Consider the following 22,127-nt stretch of genomic DNA (forward strand, 5'->3'; position numbering starts at 1 on the left):
CACCATTGTGGTTTTTTGTGATAAGAGGCAGAGCGGATCCGAACGGAGCGCGGAGAGGCATTCAATTCCGTTTGTTTTGGTGAGAAAAAGCACATGAGGCGCAGTCACATAGGCGTCTCTTCCGCGGTGGAAAAGTTTCATTTCATTTCGCCCACAACAGCCCCACGGTACGGTACTGAAGACCCACACACGGACCCCACATCTACTTGATTGGCAAATTCATTACTGCATTATATTCTCGTTATCCCCCGGCCCGGTATTGTTTTTGACTTAGGTCTGGATTGTATGCGCATGTTTTGTAACTATTAATAGACCATTGTTGGATTAAAGGGCACACACTCACTCGATTCGTGCTCCAAAAAGCGAACAGATTAAACCTCCAAAACAGACGCGCGCTCCACATCGTGCCATTTTCATATCTAAGAATACGTAATCATCAGTTCGGTGGCCGGTGGCTGTGTCGCCACAAGAACAACTAAAGCTACAAATACAAGTACAACTACAAATAAAATGGTTTCCTACTTTGTACCTCGCGGTCGCGTCCTGCTGAAGGCCGGCAACCTAAGAAAAGTGGTCCAGCCACACCAGCCGCAGCAACTACAACTACAAGCCGCCAAACCTACGCAGCAACAAAATGGAAGCTGGCCTGTGGTGCGGCATTTACGTCACTTCTCCTCGAATTCCTCGTCAGGGAATGCACCGCTGCACCGCCTCAAGCCGCAGACCCAGCAGCAACCGCAACCGCGCAAACAGCAGCTGAACCATAACCAGAACCTTGCCCAAGTGCGTCGCAATGTGCTCTCCCGGTGGACCGGCTTCCTTCTGCGCTGGGCCCCTATGGGCATATGCGTGTTCGGGGCCATCGAATGGCAGTTTCATAAGAAACGCTGCGAACGTGACGGCTCGCCACGCACCGCCTCGGAGTTCCAGTCGCGCGTGTACTGCTCGCTTCCGTTGCGGATCATCAGCCGCTGCTGGGGCTGGCTGGCCGCCTGCTACATGCCAACGACACTGCGACCATACGTCTATGGCTGGTACTCGAGTGCATTTAATGTCAATCTGAGCGAGGCCCAGTATCCGGAGTACGAGCACTACAACAGCCTCGCAGAGTTCTTCACGCGTCCCCTGAAGGAGGGCGCCCGCACCATCGATGCCAATGCTCCGCTCGTCTCGCCTGCCGATGGAAAGGTTCTGCACTTTGGTAGCGCCTCTGACTCGCTCATCGAGCAGGTGAAGGGCGTGAACTACAGCATCGAGGACTTCCTGGGGCCCTTGCAGACGCTGGAGGAGGCCAAGACCGGTGTCAGCTACGCGCAGGCCCTGAAACGTCAGCGCGATGGAACCACCGAATTATATCAGTGCGTTATCTACTTGGCTCCTGGAGACTACCACCGATTCCACTCACCAACCGCCTGGCAGCCGACGGTGCGTCGTCACTTCTCCGGAGAACTGCTCTCCGTGAGCCCCAAGGTGGCGGGCTGGCTGCCGGGTCTGTTCTGCCTGAACGAGCGCGTCCTCTATATGGGACAGTGGAAGCACGGCTTTTTCAGCTACACTGCAGTGGGGGCTACCAATGTGGGCTCCGTGGAGATCTACATGGATGCTGAACTGAAAACCAATCGCTGGACGGGTCTCAATGTGGGTAAGCATCCACCCAGCACCTACGAGTACGACGAAGTGGCCCTGGACGCGGAGCAGAAGCCAAAGGAGCTGGGCAAGGGTGATCTAATCGGGCAGTTCAACATGGGCAGCACCATTGTCCTACTCTTTGAGGCGCCAAAGAATTTCAAGTTCGACATTGTGGCCGGACAGAAGATCCACGTGGGAGAGTCCCTAGGGCACATTGTGGAGCGTAAATGATGAAGGTCCTTGTTCCATGTTGATCCCCCGAAGGAAGCCTATTGTGATGCCTATCCAAGAATCAGTTCAAAGCAATGCCTGTCTCTAGCAAGTTGATAGATTGAAAAGTCCAATCTAATAATCACATTTTGTATTACTGGAGCTCTCCTAACGTATTTTTTGTGAACATCCTGCTAAGCTATGTGTGTGTATTGTTGCCATTTCTAGAGTCGTAAGTAAATATTTTATACAATAAATGTCGAAATGTCGTTTGAATACAATAAACAGCCCGTTTTTCCATGTCCATGTCTGTTTTCGTGTCCGGTTCAACCCGCATGGCACGCGCCGGCTTATATCAGTGCAAAACATATAATTGTTGAGGTGGGAGCTGGGCTGTTATCTTTCCTTATCTTTTTCTTATTTGATAACAGAAAACGGGTGAAAATTTCTCAGTCGTTGAACCCAAAAGAAAAAGTGTTCGTCTGGGAATGCTTATCGGTATATGGCAAGCCGATCTCTATTAATTTCCCGGATGTTATACTACAAACATACATACATCGTTCCACCCATCATCGCGAATCACATCACCCTATCTCTACGAACCTGAACTTTCTTCTCAGACATAATACTACTGTCGCACAGCAGAATTAATTTACTACCAGCCATACATGCATACATATATATGTACATAGTATGTTCGGTTCTGTACATACGTTCTTTTCTGCTTGTATATTGAATCCGGGATCGCATATTCATCTAATTGAATCAATCAACCAGCCGATTCCAAGCAAATGCGCTTGTTCGTTGAACTTATCACACGATGAGAATTTGATTGTGCCCGAGAGAAACTTGATACACGTAGTTCGAGAGTGATGGCACCCGGACCCGGCAACAGTTCGGGATCTGGAATGAAACAATTGCGTCAAAGCAAAAACCTTTCATCAAAGCAAACATTTTTTCAAATTTATGCGCCAAATAAAATGTGAGCAATCGATTGCAACCCTGTGTCACGAACAGCTGATTGCCGGCTTGAATTTGTTGTGTTTGTGCTTTTACGTAATAATATAATTGTTGTTTTTTGCCGATTAAGACTGTTGAATAGCTAAAAATAATGCTGAGATATTGCCTGGTGGCTCTGAGAGCAGCAAGGAGCAATTTGTCCCTTCAAACTACTCTACACTTGCCTCCAAAATGCACCCTAGTCGGATCACAACGATTCTTCAACAGCAGCAGCGTCCCGACAATTGGAATTGTGGAATACGATGTGGTCAAGAAGCTGCCCCGGGAACCACAGAAGCTTCTCATAGACGTAAGGGAACCAGATGAGCTTACGAAGACTGGCCAAATCCCCTCCAGCATCAACATACCCTTGGGCATTGTCAGCCAAGAGCTGTCTGCCAGCAATGAAGTCTTCAAGTCCAAATATGGTCGCGAGAAGCCACAAGCCAACACAGAGATCATATTCCACTGTATGATTGGCAAACGAAGCCTGAAGGCTGCCGAAGCAGCCGCCGCCCTTGGCTTCAAGAATCTGAAAAACTACGAAGGATCCTGGACGGATTGGGCCAAGCGGGAAGGATTGCCAAAGTAGAAAAACGAACAACAAATGCAATACAATTTCAATTTAAATAATACGCTATTTTATTGAATTAAATTCATATTCTAAAGATTTTTGGGTTATGAGATCTATGTAAATTAAAGGAACTTTATATTCTATTTGAGTTTAGTCGACCTCCTCGACTGTGGGTCCATTGTAGCCACCGTTGGCGAAGCCTCCGGCTTGCTGGCCGCAGTTGGGGGCCTGCGTACCATCTCCGGTACCTCCCTGCTGATGCATCTTCGTCATGATGGGGCTGCAGAACTGGGTGAGCTCCTTCAGCTTGTACTCGTACTCCTCCTTGTCGGCGGTTGTGTTGCCGTCGAGCCACTTGATGGTCTCGCTGCACTTCTCGAGCACACTGCTCTTGTCCGACTGGCTGATCCTGTCGCCCCCATTGTCGGCGGCCTCCTTCACGCCGAACACGTAGCTCTCCAGCTGGTTGCGGGCAGCGATCCTTTGGCGGTGCTTCTCGTCCTCCTCGGCGTACTGCTCGGCCTCGTTGAGCATGCGATCGATGTCGGCCTGCGAAAGGCGACCCTTGTCGTTCTTGATGGTGATGTTCTTGGCATTGCCAGTGCCCATTTCTTTGGCCGTGACGTTGAGAATGCCGTTGGCGTCCAGGTCGAAGGTGACCTCAATCTTGGGGACGCCGCGGGGTGCCGGAGGGATGGCCGTGAGGTTGAAGGTTCCCAGCACATTGTTGTCCTTCGTCAAGGCACGCTCGCCCTCAAACACCTGCACAGTTACGGCGGGCTGGTTGTCTGCGTAGGTGGTGAAGGTCTTTGATTGCTTGCACGGGATGCGGCTGTTGCGCTCGATCAGCTTGGTCATCACTCCGCCAGCGGTCTCGATGCCGAGGGAGAGCGGCGACACGTCCACGAGCAGCACGTCCTTGATCTGGCTGCTCTGGTCGCCGGACAGGATGGCAGCCTGGATGGCGGCACCGTAGGCCACAGCCTCGTCTGGGTTGATGGACAGGTTGAGGCTCTTGCCATTGAAGAAGCTCTGCAGAAGGTTCTGCACCTTGGGAATGCGTGTTGATCCGCCCACCAGGACGATGTCGTCAATCTTGCTCTTGTCCATCTTGGCGTCGTTCAGGGCCTTCTCCACGGGCTGCAGGGTGTTCCGGAAGAGGTCTCCGCATAGCTCCTCGAAGCGGGCACGGCTGACCTTTGTGTAGAAGTCGTGTCCCTCGAACAGGGCATCCACTTCGATGGTTGCCTCAGTGCTGGAAGACAGCGTTCTCTTGGCCCGCTCAGCTGCGGTGCGGAGACGGCGCAGGGCACGAGGATTGGAGCGCAAGTCCTTCTTGAACTTTCGCTTGAACTCCTCCGCCAGGTGGTTCACCAGTCTGTTGTCAAAGTCCTCGCCACCCAAGTGAGTGTCTCCGGCAGTGGCGCGCACCTCGAACAGCGATCCTTCGTCGATGGTCAGAATAGAGACATCAAAGGTGCCGCCACCCAGATCGAAGATCAGCACATTGCGCTCCCCCTTGAGATTCTTGTCCAGGCCATATGCCAGAGCTGCTGCCGTCGGCTCGTTGATGATGCGCAACACGTTGAGGCCGGCGATGGCTCCGGCATCTTTGGTGGCCTGGCGCTGGGAGTCGTTGAAGTACGCTGGCACTGTGATAACTGCGTCGCGCACTGAGGTGCCCAGGTACGCCTCGGCCGTCTCCTTCATCTTGACGAGCACCATCGAGCTGATTTCCTCCGGGGCAAAGCGCTTCACCTCGCCCTTGAACTCAACACTCATCTTTGGCTTGCCGCAGTCGTTGACCACCTTGAAGGGCCAGTGCTTCATGTCATCCTGGATCTTCGAGTCGTCGAACTTGCGCCCAATCAGGCGCTTGGCGTCGAACACACTGTTCTTCGGATTCATCGCCACCTGGTTCTTGGCGGCGTCTCCGATGAGGCGCTCCGAATCGGTGAATGCCACATAACTGGGCGTTGTGCGGTTTCCCTGATCGTTGGCGATTATTTCCACCTTTCCGTGCTGGAAGACACCGACGCACGAGTACGTGGTGCCCAAGTCAATGCCAATGGCCGGCATTTTCTGTGTGTGTGTGTGTGTTTGGCTTCTTCTGTATTTCTTTAACAATTTATTGTTGCCGGGCTGATTCTGCAATCCCTCGTTTGCGATTTTTATTCTGTTGAATTTTACTTGTATTTCAGTACTTTTATCTAATTTCTGGTTTCACTTTTACTTGTTGTGTAGACTTTCCGGTTGTAACCGTCACTTTCGCTTGCTTTGCTTGTTGTGTTGTTGCTTGCTTGAATTGAAATGTGCAGGGGTAGCGAACGGCGCCGCTATTTATACTCCCGGCCAGTTTGAGATTCCCTTGCCAGAAGAGGGGAGAACGTTCGCGATGATTCTCGAAGTTTCGCGAGAGTGCGAGTGAGATAACCGTAGTGTCGAAAAAGGGGAAGGTTGTGAAAAGTGAAACACGTTCGCTATGCTACGAGAGAGTGCGAGAGAGATAACAAGAGAATGTGTAAGGGGAAATGATGTGAACTGTAGGGTATGGAAAATTCAAGAATAATTAAGGGGAAGCGATGCATTATCGTAGGTCAGCGCTGCCACTTATCTATTAATTCAGTCTATTTTTAACAATTTGGCTTATTTATAGATTCTCTCTATATACCAATATTTGTGTACGTGCAGAACTGGTCATATTCTAAAACTGTTTATTCAGCTTATTGACGTCTAAATAATATTGTTTATAAGCTTTTTTTAGCAGGTGGTACCTATTTGTTATTATAAAATATTGATATGTATATGTTGTCTTCTAAATTTAGCTGATAAATGCAAGAGGTATTCCTATTTAATTTCTCCTCTTTTAGAGTTGACAAAAACGAATATGTATGTGTACACACATATGTACATATGTACTGGGTACCCAGTGGACCAAAAAGCGATAGTAAAACGGAACTATCATAAAATGTCCGGAAACGGACTTAGAAATGATAAAAATCCGGGAGCGATGAGTGAAGTCTCGCAAAATGCTCGAAGACGGACTTAGAAAAGAGCATTTACCGGACAAAAACCGAGTGACGACAAAGTCTCGCAAAACTATCACAAACGGACTTAAAAACGGGTGAAAAATGGACAGAAAAGTGAAACATAACGGAAAAAATAGCTAGGTACGGGTGAAGTCTCACAAAATGCTCGTAGACGGACTCAGAAAAGAGCATTTACCGGACGAAAACCGTGCGACGACCAAAGTCTCGCAAAACTATCACAAACGGACTTAAAAACGGGCACAATACGCAAGAAACGCCGGATCACGTAATATAACATGAACGAACATGTCAAACTGCGGCCCGGCACAACGCCGCCGTTTTTTCGTTTTCTGTTATTTTGTGATTAAAAACCGCAGCAGAAGGACGTAAACGGAGAGATAAATCATAAAAATAGTGAAAAAAGGAAAAATCGGTAAGTAAATTATTATTTATTTAATAGTATAGTATAGTATATAATTATTTCTAATTACAGCTATCATAGAAAAAATTAATAACCTGGACAAAAAAATGGACCTTATGCTTAATAAACTCGACGGAATAAATAACCTGGACAAAAAAATGGACATCGTGATTAATAAACTGGACCGAAACACAGCGGAAATGGTGGCTCTTCGTTCCGAAATTGGCTCCATTAAGGCGAAGGTTTGTGGTGAGATCCGCAAACCCAAAGTAGTTCTGCCTTGCCAACCGCTCACAACCATAGAAGAATTGGATTATTTCGAGCATAACTTGCAGGAAGAAAGTTTCTTAAAAAATGTGGTAAGTGTTTTGCGTGAAACTCACGAGCTAAAAATATATTCAAAAATAATTCTGTTCAGATCGCAGAGTTAATGATGTCGGGCGAGAAAGCATTCGAAAAATGGATTTGGAGTTCTTGGCGTTCAATTGTGTCCGACGAGGTCGCACGACAGTGCTCTTGGCGGGACACAGAGGAGAAAAAGTGCATTAGGGGCTTGCGGGTTACTCTAGCCATCCGTAGTAAGTATTATTTTCAAATTAATATGTATATTGTAATATAATAAACATGATTATTTGTTTACAGCGGGATTTAAGGAAAGATTTTCGTTAGAAGACGCCGATTTCGACCGAATCACGCAAAAATTTTTCCAGTACGCCGAGGACAGTGTCGAAGGAGAAAAAACAAATTAAATTTAATTCACTAATATGATTTTTTAATCTATTTATGTACAACCAAAATTAAAAATTAAAATTAATTAAAATAAAATTAAAAATTATAAAAACAAAAAAAAATTGTGAGTCCCTTTTCATATTACTTTCGGCTCGCAAAAGATATCATAAACGGCTCGCAAAAGGCCCGCAAGAGATATCATAAACGGCTCGCAAAAGGTCCGCAAGAGATATCATAAACGGCTCGCAAGAGATATCATAAACGGCTCGCAAAAGGCCCGCAAAAGATATCATTAAAGGCTCGCAAAAGATCCGTTTTTGAGCTACCGAAAATGAAACTTTCACTGCCACAAACTGAGCGATATCGTTTGCGATATCTTTTACGAAGTTTTGGTCCACTGGGATATTCTTCACTATTTTAATTAATTAATTATTTAAAATATCATTTTACATTTTGATTTATCCATGGGTTAAATTTGTATACCCAACTCACAACGTTCCCCCTTGTTTTGTTTTATGGCCATGTTTCCCTTTTTCATCACATTTCTCTAACATATTGAACTGTCTAAAAAAATCTCAGAAAATGTGCTCAATATCGGTTAACGGTTTTGATGAAAAATTAGCCTAATTTTTAAAAGTAGACTGGTTAATATACATATACCAGGCAGCACTGACCTACGTTAACGCTTCCACTTAATTATTCTTGAATTTTCCATACCCTACAGTTCACATCATTTCCCCTTACACATTCTCTTGTTATCTCTCTCGCACTCTCTCGTAGCATAGCGAACGTGTTTCACTTTTCACAACCTTCCCCTTTTTCGACACTACGGTTATCTCACTCGCACTCTCGCGAAACTTCGAGAATCATCGCGAACGTTCTCCCCTCTTCTGGCAAGGGAATCTCAAACTGGCCGGGAGTATAAATAGCGGCGCCGTTCGCTACCCCTGCACATTTCAATTCAAGCAAGCAACAACACAACAAGCAAAGCAAGCGAAAGTGACGGTTACAACCGGAAAGTCTACACAACAAGTAAAAGTGAAACCAGAAATTAGATAAAAGTACTGAAATACAAGTAAAATTCAACAGAATAAAAATCGCAAACGAGGGATTGCAGAATCAGCCCGGCAACAATAAATTGTTAAAGAAATACAGAAGAAGCCAAACACACACACACACACAGAAAATGCCGGCCATTGGCATTGACTTGGGCACCACGTACTCGTGCGTCGGTGTCTTCCAGCACGGAAAGGTGGAAATAATCGCCAACGATCAGGGAAACCGCACAACGCCCAGTTATGTGGCATTCACCGATTCGGAGCGCCTCATCGGAGACGCCGCCAAGAACCAGGTGGCGATGAATCCGAAGAACAGTGTGTTCGACGCCAAGCGCCTGATTGGGCGCAAGTTCGACGACTCGAAGATCCAGGATGACATGAAGCACTGGCCCTTCAAGGTGGTCAACGACTGCGGCAAGCCAAAGATGAGTGTTGAGTTCAAGGGCGAGGTGAAGCGCTTTGCCCCGGAGGAAATCAGCTCGATGGTGCTCGTCAAGATGAAGGAGACGGCCGAGGCGTACCTGGGCACCTCAGTGCGCGACGCAGTTATCACAGTGCCAGCGTACTTTAACGACTCCCAGCGCCAGGCCACCAAAGATGCCGGAGCCATCGCCGGCCTCAACGTGTTGCGCATCATCAACGAGCCGACGGCAGCAGCTCTGGCATATGGCCTGGACAAGAATCTCAAGGGGGAGCGCAATGTGCTGATCTTCGATCTGGGTGGCGGCACCTTTGATGTCTCTATTCTGACCATCGACGAAGGATCGCTGTTCGAGGTGCGCGCCACTGCCGGAGACACTCACTTGGGTGGCGAGGACTTTGACAACAGACTGGTGAACCACCTGGCGGAGGAGTTCAAGCGAAAGTTCAAGAAGGACTTGCGCTCCAATCCTCGTGCCCTGCGCCGTCTCCGCACCGCAGCTGAGCGGGCCAAGAGAACGCTGTCTTCCAGCACTGAGGCAACCATCGAAGTGGATGCCCTGTTCGAGGGACACGACTTCTACACAAAGGTCAGCCGTGCCCGCTTCGAGGAGCTATGCGGAGACCTCTTCCGGAACACCCTGCAGCCCGTGGAGAAGGCCCTGAACGACGCCAAGATGGACAAGAGCAAGATTGACGACATCGTCCTGGTGGGCGGATCAACACGCATTCCCAAGGTGCAGAACCTTCTGCAGAGCTTCTTCAATGGCAAGAGCCTCAACCTGTCCATCAACCCAGACGAGGCTGTGGCCTACGGTGCCGCCATCCAGGCTGCCATCCTGTCCGGCGACCAGAGCAGCCAGATCAAGGACGTGCTGCTCGTGGACGTGTCGCCGCTCTCCCTCGGCATCGAGACCGCTGGCGGAGTGATGACCAAGCTGATCGAGCGCAACAGCCGCATCCCGTGCAAGCAATCAAAGACCTTCACCACCTACGCAGACAACCAGCCCGCCGTAACTGTGCAGGTGTTTGAGGGCGAGCGTGCCTTGACGAAGGACAACAATGTGCTGGGAACCTTCAACCTCACGGCCATCCCTCCGGCACCCCGCGGCGTCCCCAAGATTGAGGTCACCTTCGACCTGGACGCCAACGGCATTCTCAACGTCACGGCCAAAGAAATGGGCACTGGCAATGCCAAGAACATCACCATCAAGAACGACAAGGGTCGCCTTTCGCAGGCCGACATCGATCGCATGCTCAACGAGGCCGAGCAGTACGCCGAGGAGGACGAGAAGCACCGCCAAAGGATCGCTGCCCGCAACCAGCTGGAGAGCTACGTGTTCGGCGTGAAGGAGGCCGCCGACAATGGGGGCGACAGGATCAGCCAGTCGGACAAGAGCAGTGTGCTCGAGAAGTGCAGCGAGACCATCAAGTGGCTCGACGGCAACACAACCGCCGACAAGGAGGAGTACGAGTACAAGCTGAAGGAGCTCACCCAGTTCTGCAGCCCCATCATGACGAAGATGCATCAGCAGGGAGGTACCGGAGATGGTACGCAGGCCCCCAACTGCGGCCAGCACGCCGGAGGCTTCGCCAACGGTGGCTACAATGGACCCACAGTCGAGGAGGTCGACTAAATCTAGTCATAATCTACACATAACTCAGTATTAGTTCAATCTCAGCCAAATATTAATATAAATTATTTTAGTTAGAGTTTAGTGAATTTGGTTTAATAAATTGTTGATTTATTCCCAATGAAAACAGAGATTTGTTGTTAATTGTTAAGAGCTTATTGCTGCTCATGCTTCTGCCAATCATTGAAGGAGCCTTCGTAGATCTTCACTTTTGGGTGAAGAGTGGATTCCCTAGCTCTCTTGCCGGAGCGACATGAGAAAATGATTTGAGTATGAATCGAGGGTTCCTGGTCTCCAAATTTGTTATAGAACTGAGCGGCGATTTTGGTGGATTGTTGATGATGACGGAGATCTCTTCAGTGTCGCTAGCTTCTTTCGGTTCTGACATCAATGAGTGTTTTTTGAGGATTCTCTGCAGTGGATTAGAAAGCAGAGCTAATATTATTTTATCGATGTACCGTAAATATACCCTAAACTCAATTTCGACGTCAAAATATAAATAAAAGTATATAATATACCGTTAATGGTCTCTCTGGTTGAACGGGAACAGACGCAGCTGACATCGATGACTTCAAGAAACTTCTTGAAACCTTACAGTAAAAGCAAGGACTAAAGACTAACCAAATGTGTAGAAAATTTATTCATCAATGGGCTAAAATTATTTGGGCATGGCTAAATGTTCTATCTAGCTAGTAATATTCGACGGAATATCAAAAACGAGGAATATGTAAAATATAACTTGAATTCGTCAGTATATTTACGGTATATTTTGAAAATGAGGCCGTATGTTTCGGTATATTCTGAGTGTCGGACGGTATATTTTCGATAAATCCTCCATTTTACAAAAGGCGAAAAAACATTAATTTCGCGCTTTATTTGTTATTTTTCGTGGATTTAATTAATTAATTATTAATTAATAATTAATTAATTGAAAATATGGCCGACGAGGACGATGAGGTCACCCACAGAGTGGCAGCGCCTCCGGTGCGTAAGCCAGATGACGAGACTGCGTTTCTGGAGTCGATTGAGATGGAAAACTTCAAGTCCTACCGCGGCCACATTGTTGTGGGTCCTCTGAAGCAGTTTAATGCTGTTATTGGACCCAATGGCTCGGGCAAGTCTAACTTCATGGACGCCATCAGTTTTGTGATGGGAGAGAAGACCTCAAGCCTTCGCGTAAAGCGTCTGAACGATCTGATACACGGCTCCTCCATTGGCAAGCCAGTGGCACGAAGCTGCTACGTGACGGCAAAGTTTATATTGAACGAGGAGAAGCATATGGACTTCCAGCGCGCTGTCATCAGTGGCTCCTCCGAATACCGCATCAATGGAGAGGTACTTAAGTGAAAGAAATCCCCTCAGCATTTATCCATATGAATAATGGCTAATCTCATTGTAACTTCAGAGCGTTTCAAGTAGCACATACCTGAACAAGCTGGAAAAGATTGGGATTAATGTGAAGGCAAAGAACTTTCTGGTCTTCCAGGGAGCTGTCGAGAACATTGCCATGAAGACACCAAAAGAGCGCACAGCATTGTTTGAGGAGATCAGTGGGTAAGTTACCGTCCTGTCAGGTATCTCAAATTCCGTAACTGTTGTTGTTTCTTTCGGTAGTTCCGGCCTGCTGAAGGATGACTACAATCGCTTGAAGCAGGAAATGATAGTGGCCGAGGAGGAGACTCAGTTTACCTACCAAAAGAAGAAGGGCATAGCAGCCGAGCGTAAAGAGGCCAAACACGAGAAAATGGAAGCCGAGCGCTATACACGTCTACAGAATGAATATGTACGCATCCAAAGAGCGTCAAACTTCTTGTCTGACATGAATATTGTATCTTTCAGAACGACAAACAAGTGGAGTATCAACTGTTTCGTCTGTTCCACGTGGAGAAGGATATCCAAAAGTATATAGCCGACATGGAGGTGAAGCAACTAGAAGTAAAGGCCGTCGAGCAGCGCAAGGAAGCCGCCGACGAAGTGCTGCGCGAGAGGAAGAAAGACGCTGGAAAAATTACACGCGATTTGGCGAAAATAGATCAGGAGATTCGCGAATTTGAAACTCAAATGAACAAACGACGACCGCTGTACATCAAGGCCAAGGAGAAGGTCTCCCATTGTAAGAAGAAACTGATTTCGTTGCAAAAGACCCTGGAGACGGCTCGCGAGGCGGACAACGCCCACCAGCAGGACATCCGAAAGCTGGAGAAGCAATTGGCCGATATCGAGGAGTTGAAAAAGCGCTTTGAAGACGAGATCGAGAACGAGTCGCAGCGCCGCGGCAAGAGTGTGAACATGGAAGAGGGTCTCGTGCAGGAGTACGACCGGCTGAAGCAGGAGGCCGAGGCCACAGCCACACAGTATCGCTCAGAGTTGGATTCGGTGAATCGTGAGCAGAAATCCGAGCAGGACACACTTGACGGCGAAACGAACCGCAGAGCCTCCGTCGAGGAGTCCTTCAAGAAACTGACATTACAGCGCGAAGAGGCAGTCAAGCGACGAGACAAGCTCATGGATCACATCAAATCCTCGCAGGCAGCCCTCGAAGAACAGAATCGCATCAAGGACGAACTGCGCCGCGATGTGGGCAGCTCTAAGGAGAAGATTGCCGAAAAGCAACGTGAGCTGGAGAATGTGCGTGAACAATTGGGCGACGCAAAGGGCGACAAGCACGAGGATGCGCGGCGCAAGAAGAAACAAGAGGTCGTGGAGCTCTTCAAGAAGCAGGTGCCGGGCGTCTATGATCGCATGATCAACATGTGTCAGCCCACCCACAAACGCTACAACGTGGCCGTCACCAAAGTTCTGGGCAAGTTCATGGAAGCCATCATTGTGGACTCAGAGAAGACGGCGCGCCATTGCATTCAGGTTTGCATTCATTGGAACCCCCTCCTAAGGAAATCTATTTATTGACAGCCTTTTCCTTTGCAGATATTGAAAGAACAAATGCTGGAGGTGGAGACCTTTCTGCCGCTTGATTACCTACAAGTGAAGCCCCTGAAAGAGCGCCTGCGCAACATCAGCGAGCCGCGCAACGTGCGACTGGTTTTCGATGTGCTGAAGTTCGAGCCTCAGGAGATCGAACGCGCCGTCCTGTTTGCCACCGGCAACGCTTTGGTGTGTGAGACGCCCGAGGATGCCATGAAGGTGGCCTACGAGATCGATCGATCGCGCTTCGATGCCCTCGCCTTGGACGGAACATTCTATCAAAAGTCTGGCCTCATCTCCGGAGGCAGCCACGATCTGGCGCGCAAGGCGAAGCGTTGGGATGAGAAGCACATGGCACAGCTTAAGATGCAAAAAGAGCGACTCAACGAGGAGCTCAAGGAGCTGGTGAAGAAGTCACGCAAACAGAGCGAGCTGGCGACGGTGGAGTCGCAGATCAAGGGCCTGGAAAACCGCCTCAAGTATAGTATGGTCGACTTGGAGTCATCCAAGAAATCAATTGGTCAATACGACAATCAACTGGCCCAAGTGCAAAGCCAACTGGATGATTTTGGTGTAAGTTGATGGGCCCCACTTCTCCTCTGGGTTTGAACTGTTTTGCATTATAGTGTCTGTTTCTTTTGTAGCCAAAAATCAGTGAAATCGAGCGACGTATGCAGAATCGCGAGGAGCACATCCAGGAGATCAAGGAGAACATGAACAATGTGGAGGATAAAGTATTTACCGCCTTCTGTCGCCGCTTGGGTGTGAAGAATATTCGACAGTACGAGGAGCGCGAGCTGGTCATGCAGCAGGAAAGGGCACGGAAACGAGCCGAATTCGAGCAGCAGGTCGATGCGATTAACTCTCAGCTGGACTTTGAGAAGCAAAAGGACACTCGAAGCATGTATTTCAGACTTAAAATCAAGTACTCCATCTAATGTTTTGGTCCACAGAGAACGTTGAGCGTTGGGAGAGAAGCGTTCAGGATGAGGAGGATGCCTTGGAGGGCCTCAAGACGGCAGAGGCGCGCTATCTCAAAGAAATCGATGAGGACAAGGACAAGATGGAAAAGTTCAAGCAGGATAAACAGTCCAAGAAGCAGGCGGTCGACGATATGGAAGAGGACATCTCCAAGGCTCGTCGAGACGTGGCCAACTTGGCCAAAGAAATACACAACGTTGGCAGCCAAATGTCCTCCGTAGAGTCGAAGATTGAGGCCAAGAAGAACGAACGCCAGAATATACTGTTGCAGGCCAAAGTGAGTGACAACATGAAAGCATTTCAATTCATTTAAACAATTCAATTATATTTTGTATCCCACCACAGACCGATTGTATTGTGGTTCCCTTGTTGCGTGGCTCGCTGGACGATGCAGTGCGCGGTAGCGACGCGGACAATAGCACCATGTCCATGACGATGGATAATCTGTAAGTGGATACATTCCTATTTTCTGGTAAAATTGATTCAAATCGTGTGTGCTTGTTTTAGTATTGAAGTCGACTACCGATCGCTGCCCCGCGAATTTACCAAACTTAAGGATGATTCCGCCTTCAAAAAGGCCAATGAACAGCTACAGAAGGATCTGCAGGGTAAGCTGGATGTCCTGGAGCGCATACAGACACCAAATATGAAGGCAATGCAGAAGCTCGATGCCGTCACGGAGAAAGTACAATCCACCAACGAGGAGTTCGAGAATGCCCGACGAAAGGCCAAAAAGGCCAAGGCAAACTTCGAAAAGGTAAAGAACGAGCGCTCTTCTCGGTTTGTGCAATGCTGTCAGCACATCTCCGATGCCATCGATGGGATTTACAAGAAATTGGCTCGCAACGAAGCGGCCCAGGCCTACATCGGACCCGATAATCCCGAAGAACCCTACCTGGATGGCATCAATTACAATTGCGTGGCACCAGGCAAACGTTTCCAGCCGATGAGCAACTTGAGTGGCGGTGAAAAAACCATTGCTGCTTTGGCACTACTCTTCTCCACCCACAGGTAAGCCTTAAGCGGCAATCCATTGATCTCTTCCGACTTGCAATTTGATTAATCTTCTCTGCATAGCTATCAACCAGCGCCGTTTTTTGTGCTCGACGAGATCGATGCCGCCTTGGACAACACAAATATTGGCAAGGTTGCCTCGTACATAAGGGATCACACCACGAATCTGCAGACGATTGTCATATCCCTCAAGGAAGAGTTCTACGGCCATGCGGATGCCCTTGTGGGCATCACGCCAGCGGTGAGTACTGAATACTTTCCAAACTGACTTGACTCTCTTCATGATTCACTATATTGCATGGTACTTTTTGTTTTATTTTGCAGGAGGGAGATTGTCTTATATCAAATGTCTATATTATGGATTTGACCATCTACGAGGACAACTAGCGAACATATTTTGGCTAACATTAAGTATAAGATATTAATTATAGGCACTACCGGTCGCGAATTTCCAATAATAAAGCCAGTAAACATGTAATTATTTCGGGGTCTCAGAAATCGATCGATATAAGGTCTATAATGTAGAAGATTTTTAATCCTCTAATTTATTCTTGGGACAAATTTAATGATCAGATTTCAAAGAACTGAGTTCTCGCTGATGAACAGAATCCACATCACACCACAGGCAAGGGATCATCGGTCATCAAAAGACTGTTTCATACTTACTTAAACCAATCAAAATAATTAGTTTCAGAGGTATTTCAAAAATAGTGTCTGCAACTTTAATAGTTTCCTTTATTGGGCGTCTTGCTCTCCACGAAGGAGGAAGTTTTTGGGAACGAAAGATAGTTGAACTGTAGATGTGTATGCATATACATGTAGGTTGGATGCGTCTGTAGGTGGTGGGTAAAAGTATATGTAAAACAACTGGGTTTTTTTGCTTTTAAGTTTTCTCTTTTTTCTTTTCTTTTTCTTCATGTAAAAAACTTTTTGTGTATTTCTTCAAGAACAAAAACAAACAATTTGATTACTCAGTTTCGGTGTTTATCAGTAATTGTAAAATAATCATTGCAAACAGATGAATACAGTATCAGCTAGTGGGTGTGCTTTTGGGTGTGTGTGTTGCTGTTTCTGTGGCAAGGGAACGGAACGGATTCTGATGGCTATGACTATGGGTTACTACAATCGATATAAGGCTACAGTACAAGGCATGAGAATATGTGTCGTTTCGTGTCATGTCTGTGGGAAGCAATCTTTTTTGAAATAAAGGGACTATCGAATGTAAAACTTTGATCTTTAATTGAGGGAATGAAGGCCTAATTTAAAACTTTATACATACAAACTAAAATATTCATTGCGTTTCATATATACACACACTTTGTAAGGTCTCGTTTAAAAATACAAAGATTTGTCTTATTAGCGCTTAAATATAATTTGTCATGCTGTTCATGGGGATTCCGTGGTGATGGTGAGGAGCTCCGAAGTGCATCCAGATGTGATGATGATGATCCTCCTGATCCTGTGGCTCACTCACTCACTGTAGGGGCGGTGTGGTGTGGCGTGGTGTGGTCTGGTGTGTGTTCGTAGCTTTTGATACTATTGCTGTTTCCTTTGCTGGTTTGTTTACTAGTGACTTGTATTATCTGTTTGTAAAATTATTGTTTTTGTTTCTCTTTTGTGGTTTATAGTTATTCATTGAATTTCAGCTTTTCAATGTGCCTTTATTACTGCAATATAAGAAAATATAGTTTGAAAATTTAGAAAATCGGTTCTTGCATTTCACATTCCCATTTAAAATATATATCTTGAGAAGAAGAATCATTCTCTATAGCGGCATCCATCAAATGAACGATAGTCATTTGTTGGTCGATAGGGCGATCCATAAAAGGTATAATAATGAAATAAATAACTAGATCCACGTGGAGGGACTCGACACTGCCTGCATGCACTGAGTAAGATACGGGTGGGTGATATCGTTTGATATATAAGTTTTCAGTTGAAACAATGTATTGTAAATATGTATGTTCAATGTACATATAAGAAACATAACCAGAGGGTTTACCATATCTCCCCATCATAGGTAACAAATAGACATTGGATCGTAATGAACTGTTTAGGCACATGAGCTATTCTATAAATTCTAGTAACTGACTGGATAACAATAATAGGAATTCGATTGGAGATTATAGATCTTCCAGTCGAAGCTTGACTGCTTTCTCGTCTTGTCTTTACTTAAAAAATGAACTGCTTGCATTTGAAATATACTGCTTCTTGGATTAATCGACTGCTTATGACCCGTAAAGCAGTTCAACTACTGGATAGTTATCGAAATCGAAAACGCGCTTACAAGTTATGTATGTATCTTCCGTAACCGCAATATATTTATGCATTCTACTAATCCTTAGGTTTGACAGTGGACTAGTGGAAAGACCTAACAGACGGGCCGATATACATACATATGTACTTACTTTGAAACATATTTAAGGCTATCACAGTGTATCTTATACTCCATTGTAGTTGTTATAGGTATATTTAATATCCTGCGTAACGTATCACGGATACGTGTTGTACTGGTCATATCAGTGGCAGTCCGGTTCCATACTGATAAGCTATCCTCCTGCAAAGCGAAACATGGGACGGATGATTAGTGGGATTATTTATAAGAAAAGATTCAAGCTGAAGACCTTGGAAACCGTGCGCAAGACGAGACCTAGAACCCTCCCACACAATACTCACAGAGATTAAAACACTTTTGTTGGATGTTTTTCTTTTCGTTTAATAATTTTTATTTCTCAATCAATACGTAAGTAAATCATTTCATGTCTGACCAATTGGAAATGAACTGAAATTATATGTAATAATGATGATAATAAGAGAACACACTTGATATTAAACACAAAGGCAAATCTAAGTTCTTAATTTAAGTTTTATCTTTCTTTGTTTTTTGCGGATTTTCAATGCATTTTACTTTTTTCTGCGTTGCACACACACGTCATTCGTCGGCACATTCCATGATTTTCTCTTTTGTGTCTTTCAATTTTTATATAGATTTATTTTTTATATATAAGACTAACACTTAAATGTAATTCTTTTCTTTTTAACTAAATTTTCTAAGGAGAGAAAAAATATATGTAATATGCAATTTGTAATGGATTTTTCTTCCATTTTTCCCATTTTTGTTTTCATTATTATTATTATTACTTTATTTAAACATTTTTAACAATTATGAGTATTTGCTCAAAAACTTGACTTGAACCGTGTGTTTTTTGTTATAGTTAGCATTTAGCACGGTCTTTTTTTGGGTTTATTTTCTTGTTTATTTTTATTAATTTTTGATTTTTTTTTATGTAGGTTTTTAGCTGTGGATCTGTGTGCTATGTAAATTTTTGTCGCCACTAAGTTTTGTTCTTCGTTTCATTTGTTTAAATAAATGTGTAGATCTGTTATATATATATAATGTTTATATCCTTCTATATGTGTGTGTATATATAGGTGTATTAGTTGTGTGTGTGTGTGTCTGTTTGTTGTTGTTTTGTTTTAAACGCTTTTTAAATTGCACATTGATATTTTAATATTTTGTAAATATTAAACTTTTATTTCGTTTTTCACTTTTTTGCTTGCTAATTTATTTGGACTATATATATTCATATATATATATATATATATACACACATATACGTATATATATATATGTATATATTTGTTTTATGTATGTATAATTATATATATGCTAATTTGTAACTATAATTAAAATATATTATGTATAAATATTATATTCATGTTAGTTTTTTTCGAATTTTCTTTTGGGCGTTTTCTTTGTTTTTGTTTTTGTTTTTATCATAGTACTATTTGGAAATATATCTTCATTATTGCTTTTTGAATATACATATGTGAATCCCGCATTAAGTAATTATCCATTTTGTCTGGTGTGTTTTATGTTTCGTGGCTTGTGTGTCTCTTGTCTTCCGTGTCTTCCGTGTCTGTGTGTCTGTGTCTCTGTGTTCTCTGTGGGCTTTCTTCCTTCGTGTTTGTCTTCGCTCTCTTCTGGTTCCGTTTTTGAAGTTCACATCATCGGTTGCTGTTAAAGTTGGTATTTACGAGTATATTTGTATTTGTATTTGTATTTGTATGGGTTATTGTATTAGTTTTTAAGTACTAAACTTTTATTTGTTATTGCCGTCAGTTTTGTGTGCCGCTTCACTGATTGCTGTCGTCCGAGGGGTTTTTTGTTTTACTAAAAATGCTTCGATATGCCTGGAATTATTGTTGCAATTGCTGCTCCCAATTCACGACACAGCCGCCAATCAATCATTCATTTGGTTCTCGCTGTTGCTTTGGCTCTCGCTCTTTTTTTACATCTCGCTCTTGCCTCGGCTCTCGTTCTCGTTTTTTATATCTCATTTTAGCTTTGACTCTCGCTCAAGCTTCATGCTGTGACAACTCGCCAGTGCCCAGGCACTCGCTCTTTGTTTTCCCTTCGCTCTGGAATCATCACTCGCTGACCCTCTTTCTCAAGGCTCTTTGCCTTGGATCTTGTTTTCGTTCTCGCTGTGGCAATGACTCTCTCTTGTTGCTCTCGTTGTTCTTCTCTCGCTTCAGCTTTAACCTTTTTCTATTGCTATCAAGATCTGGCCAACACTCATCTCACTCTCTGCTCTGTTTGTTTGCCAAGACAAACTCTGGTCGCGTGTGGTGTTTTATCTGCGTGTGTCTGCTTGTGTGTTTTGTGCCTGTCTGTCTGTGGCTGTGGCTCTTTTAAAGGCTGAAGGCAACCAGCCCTGTGCCACCCAGCCTTCGGGCTTGAGAAGGTGCCGCTCTCCTGGGCATTCAACTCCGCTCCTTCTCTTTCATTTATGCTATTCTCTGGCTTTCTTTCCCTTCCTTCTGTTGTTTTTTTCTTTTTTTTTTATATTATTTTTCATTGTGTTTTTTTGAATTTAATTCAATTTTAAAGTACAATTGCACGAGTGTCTGTTGCCGCACTCGTTACTAAGAATATTCTCATCTCTTGTTATGGAAATTGATTTGATTTTTTTTTTTTTACTAATTATTCATATATCGAGTTGTATATATGTATATATATATACATATATATATTTTGTGTATATATAAATATTCCAAATGATGTTGATATTAAAATTCTAATTTGTATTAATTGAACTTTGCGCTTAATTTTAGCAATTAATTTTTATTTTGGTTTTAGAAATGTTTTAGTTTTAGTTTCTTAATTCCATCGTTCGAAAATAATCAAAAATGAAACAAATTATAGAAAAATATATAGTCGTCGTATGTATTTTCTTGTATTTATTGCAGAGCCAAAACTTAAACGTAAACTAGACACAAAACTAGATTTAATCATACGTATAAATAACAAGAAAACTAAATAATAGAACCTACAATTTGTTGGGGGATTTTCTCACTGTTTTTGTTTGAGACTGAAGATACTCCAAAATTTAATTCTTGGATGAAAAGTGGAAGAAATGCGATTTAAGTAGAAAATCTAAAACCTCCTTTACTCCCCCTCTCTCTCTCTCTCTCTTGCTCGCTCTCTCTCTTGCACTTATCAATTGTACAATCCGTTGGCTCGTATAATATTTTACAAAGATTTTGCTGTGTCTCGAGTGCGGAGAGAGGAGAGCGTGCTTTGACTATACAAGTTATTTTTGTTTTGTTTAGAAACGAACACATCGATGTAGAGAGAGACATAGATAATAAATACAATAAGTTGTAGGGGGTACGGGATTATATGTAGCTCTCCTCACTCTCTATCGGGGCGGGGGGGATATATGTATATGTATAGTATATCTGAACAATGCTTGGGGCTGGAGAAGAACAAGGCCTCGGCTTGAGTAAGGCCCACAAAAACTGTTGCTAGACGAAGCCAAGCGTGTTCTCTCCTCCATATTTATATAGATATAGACATAGAAAGAGGTATATAGAAGATATAGCACACACACAAATAACTGAAATATTATCCGACATAAGGATGCTCTCCAACATTTACATAGAATATATATATATATATATATATATATATAAATTGGTTTACTATATAGTTACGATTATAGGGGGTTAATCTCTAAATTTTGGAAAAATCATTTTACATATCCATTTTTTTATTATTCTTTTTTGTTTTTGTTTTATTGGTTGTTGAGTAGAAAAACGCATTTTTTTGTTTCGTGTATACAGCAAATTTATGTGGATTGTGATTCCGTTCCCGCTTCTTTCGTTTCTTTCTATTTGTTAATTAATTTAATATTTTAAATGTAATTCGAAAAATCTACTTAATGAAAGTTCTGTTATGTTGGTTAACAATTGTTTTATACCGCTTGACCATCTTCGTTCCTTATTTTTGTTTGTTTTGTTTTGTGTCTTTTTGTTTTTTGTTTTGTTTAATTTGCTTTAGCGATTGATTTTTTATATATAACATCACATTATAATAATTACTAATTAATAGATTTTTCTTTTAGCAGTTTCCCCACTTCTTTCGGTTGTTCGCTCTCACCCTTTTTCTGTTATAATTTTTTGTTGTACAAATATGAAATTTTGTAATAAATGTTTGCCTTT

General features: G+C 44.1%; 7 protein-coding genes and 1 long non-coding RNA gene across 10 annotated transcripts in view; 5 read left to right on the plus strand and 3 right to left on the minus strand.

Annotated features, from left to right (window-relative positions):
* The first annotated feature begins 479 nt into the window (after positions 1-479).
* Positions 480-2,124, plus strand: Pisd (phosphatidylserine decarboxylase). Its single transcript, XM_033376589.1, has one exon. The coding sequence runs from the start codon at positions 511-513 to the stop codon at positions 1,858-1,860; it is 1,350 nt and encodes a 449-aa protein (XP_033232480.1). The 5' UTR covers positions 480-510; the 3' UTR covers positions 1,861-2,124.
* Positions 2,125-2,809: 685 nt separating this feature from the next.
* On the plus strand, positions 2,810-3,510 carry LOC6897332 (rhodanese domain-containing protein CG4456). Its single transcript, XM_002137449.3, has one exon. The coding sequence runs from the start codon at positions 2,951-2,953 to the stop codon at positions 3,428-3,430; it is 480 nt and encodes a 159-aa protein (XP_002137485.2). The 5' UTR covers positions 2,810-2,950; the 3' UTR covers positions 3,431-3,510.
* Hsp68 (Heat shock protein 68) lies at positions 3,467-5,747 on the minus strand. The gene has a single exon (XM_001358766.5). The coding sequence runs from the start codon at positions 5,489-5,491 to the stop codon at positions 3,563-3,565; it is 1,929 nt and encodes a 642-aa protein (XP_001358803.2). The 5' UTR covers positions 5,492-5,747; the 3' UTR covers positions 3,467-3,562.
* Positions 5,748-6,957: 1,210 nt separating this feature from the next.
* LOC117183264 (uncharacterized) lies at positions 6,958-7,645 on the plus strand. Its single transcript, XM_033376597.1, has 3 exons — positions 6,958-7,221; positions 7,281-7,440; positions 7,505-7,645. The coding sequence occupies exons 1-3, from the start codon at positions 6,970-6,972 to the stop codon at positions 7,609-7,611; spliced, it is 519 nt and encodes a 172-aa protein (XP_033232488.1). The 5' UTR covers positions 6,958-6,969; the 3' UTR covers positions 7,612-7,645.
* An 886-nt stretch (positions 7,646-8,531) lies between these two features.
* LOC6897333 (heat shock protein 68-like) lies at positions 8,532-10,787 on the plus strand. Its single transcript, XM_033376587.1, has one exon. It carries the CDS (start codon positions 8,778-8,780, stop codon positions 10,704-10,706), a length of 1,929 nt encoding a protein of 642 aa, XP_033232478.1. The 5' UTR covers positions 8,532-8,777; the 3' UTR covers positions 10,707-10,787.
* A 5-nt stretch (positions 10,788-10,792) lies between these two features.
* LOC117183266 (uncharacterized) lies at positions 10,793-11,370 on the minus strand. The gene is made up of 2 exons (XR_004468407.1): positions 11,222-11,370; positions 10,793-11,115 (listed from the first exon to the last, which is right to left on the minus strand). It is a non-coding gene; the product is annotated as an uncharacterized lncRNA (long non-coding RNA).
* Positions 11,371-11,610: 240 nt separating this feature from the next.
* On the plus strand, positions 11,611-16,101 carry SMC1 (structural maintenance of chromosomes 1). The gene is made up of 11 exons (XM_001358767.4): positions 11,611-12,038; positions 12,109-12,257; positions 12,318-12,486; positions 12,543-13,565; positions 13,629-14,198; positions 14,270-14,525; positions 14,579-14,883; positions 14,952-15,052; positions 15,114-15,617; positions 15,684-15,861; positions 15,945-16,101. Exons 1-11 carry the CDS (start codon positions 11,640-11,642, stop codon positions 16,005-16,007), a joined length of 3,717 nt encoding a protein of 1,238 aa, XP_001358804.2. The 5' UTR covers positions 11,611-11,639; the 3' UTR covers positions 16,008-16,101.
* Positions 16,102-16,611: 510 nt separating this feature from the next.
* The window catches only part of eIF4EHP (eukaryotic translation initiation factor 4E homologous protein), a 51,138-nt gene continuing 45,622 nt past the window's right edge, over positions 16,612-22,127 (minus strand). For 2 of the 3 annotated variants that reach the window (XM_015181901.2, XM_033376591.1), the window contains 2 exons: positions 18,029-18,177; positions 17,298-17,508 (listed from right to left, as the gene is read on the minus strand). In XM_015181901.2, coding sequence (XP_015037387.1) covers positions 17,379-17,508; positions 18,029-18,177 — 279 coding nt within the window. In that variant the 3' untranslated portion in view covers positions 17,298-17,378. The other variant, XM_001358769.5, reaches the window with a different exon arrangement.

Source organism: Drosophila pseudoobscura, chromosome 2 (genome assembly GCF_009870125.1).
Source record: "Drosophila pseudoobscura strain MV-25-SWS-2005 chromosome 2, UCI_Dpse_MV25, whole genome shotgun sequence".
NCBI classification, from domain to species: domain Eukaryota; kingdom Metazoa; phylum Arthropoda; class Insecta; order Diptera; family Drosophilidae; genus Drosophila; species Drosophila pseudoobscura.

What these genes read in the sequence shown, in the direction of transcription:
- LOC117183264 (XM_033376597.1), top strand. Translation starts at nt 6,970, where the DNA reads ATGGACCTTATGCTTAATAAACTCGACGGAATAAATAACCTGGACAAA. An exon ending in AAAGTTTCTTAAAAAATGTG is followed by an intron (nt 7,222 to 7,280) that starts GTAAGTGTTTTG and finishes AATTCTGTTCAG; the next exon opens with ATCGCAGAGTTAATGATGTC. An exon ending in GGTTACTCTAGCCATCCGTA is followed by an intron (nt 7,441 to 7,504) that starts GTAAGTATTATT and finishes ATTTGTTTACAG; the next exon opens with CGGGATTTAAGGAAAGATTT.
- Hsp68 (XM_001358766.5), bottom strand. Translation starts at nt 5,491, where the DNA reads ATGCCGGCCATTGGCATTGACTTGGGCACCACGTACTCGTGCGTCGGT.
- LOC6897332 (XM_002137449.3), top strand. Translation starts at nt 2,951, where the DNA reads ATGCTGAGATATTGCCTGGTGGCTCTGAGAGCAGCAAGGAGCAATTTG.
- Pisd (XM_033376589.1), top strand. Translation starts at nt 511, where the DNA reads ATGGTTTCCTACTTTGTACCTCGCGGTCGCGTCCTGCTGAAGGCCGGC.
- SMC1 (XM_001358767.4), top strand. Translation starts at nt 11,640, where the DNA reads ATGGCCGACGAGGACGATGAGGTCACCCACAGAGTGGCAGCGCCTCCG. An exon ending in CACGTCTACAGAATGAATAT is followed by an intron (nt 12,487 to 12,542) that starts GTACGCATCCAA and finishes TGTATCTTTCAG; the next exon opens with AACGACAAACAAGTGGAGTA. An exon ending in GAAGCAAAAGGACACTCGAA is followed by an intron (nt 14,526 to 14,578) that starts GCATGTATTTCA and finishes TTTGGTCCACAG; the next exon opens with AGAACGTTGAGCGTTGGGAG.
- LOC6897333 (XM_033376587.1), top strand. Translation starts at nt 8,778, where the DNA reads ATGCCGGCCATTGGCATTGACTTGGGCACCACGTACTCGTGCGTCGGT.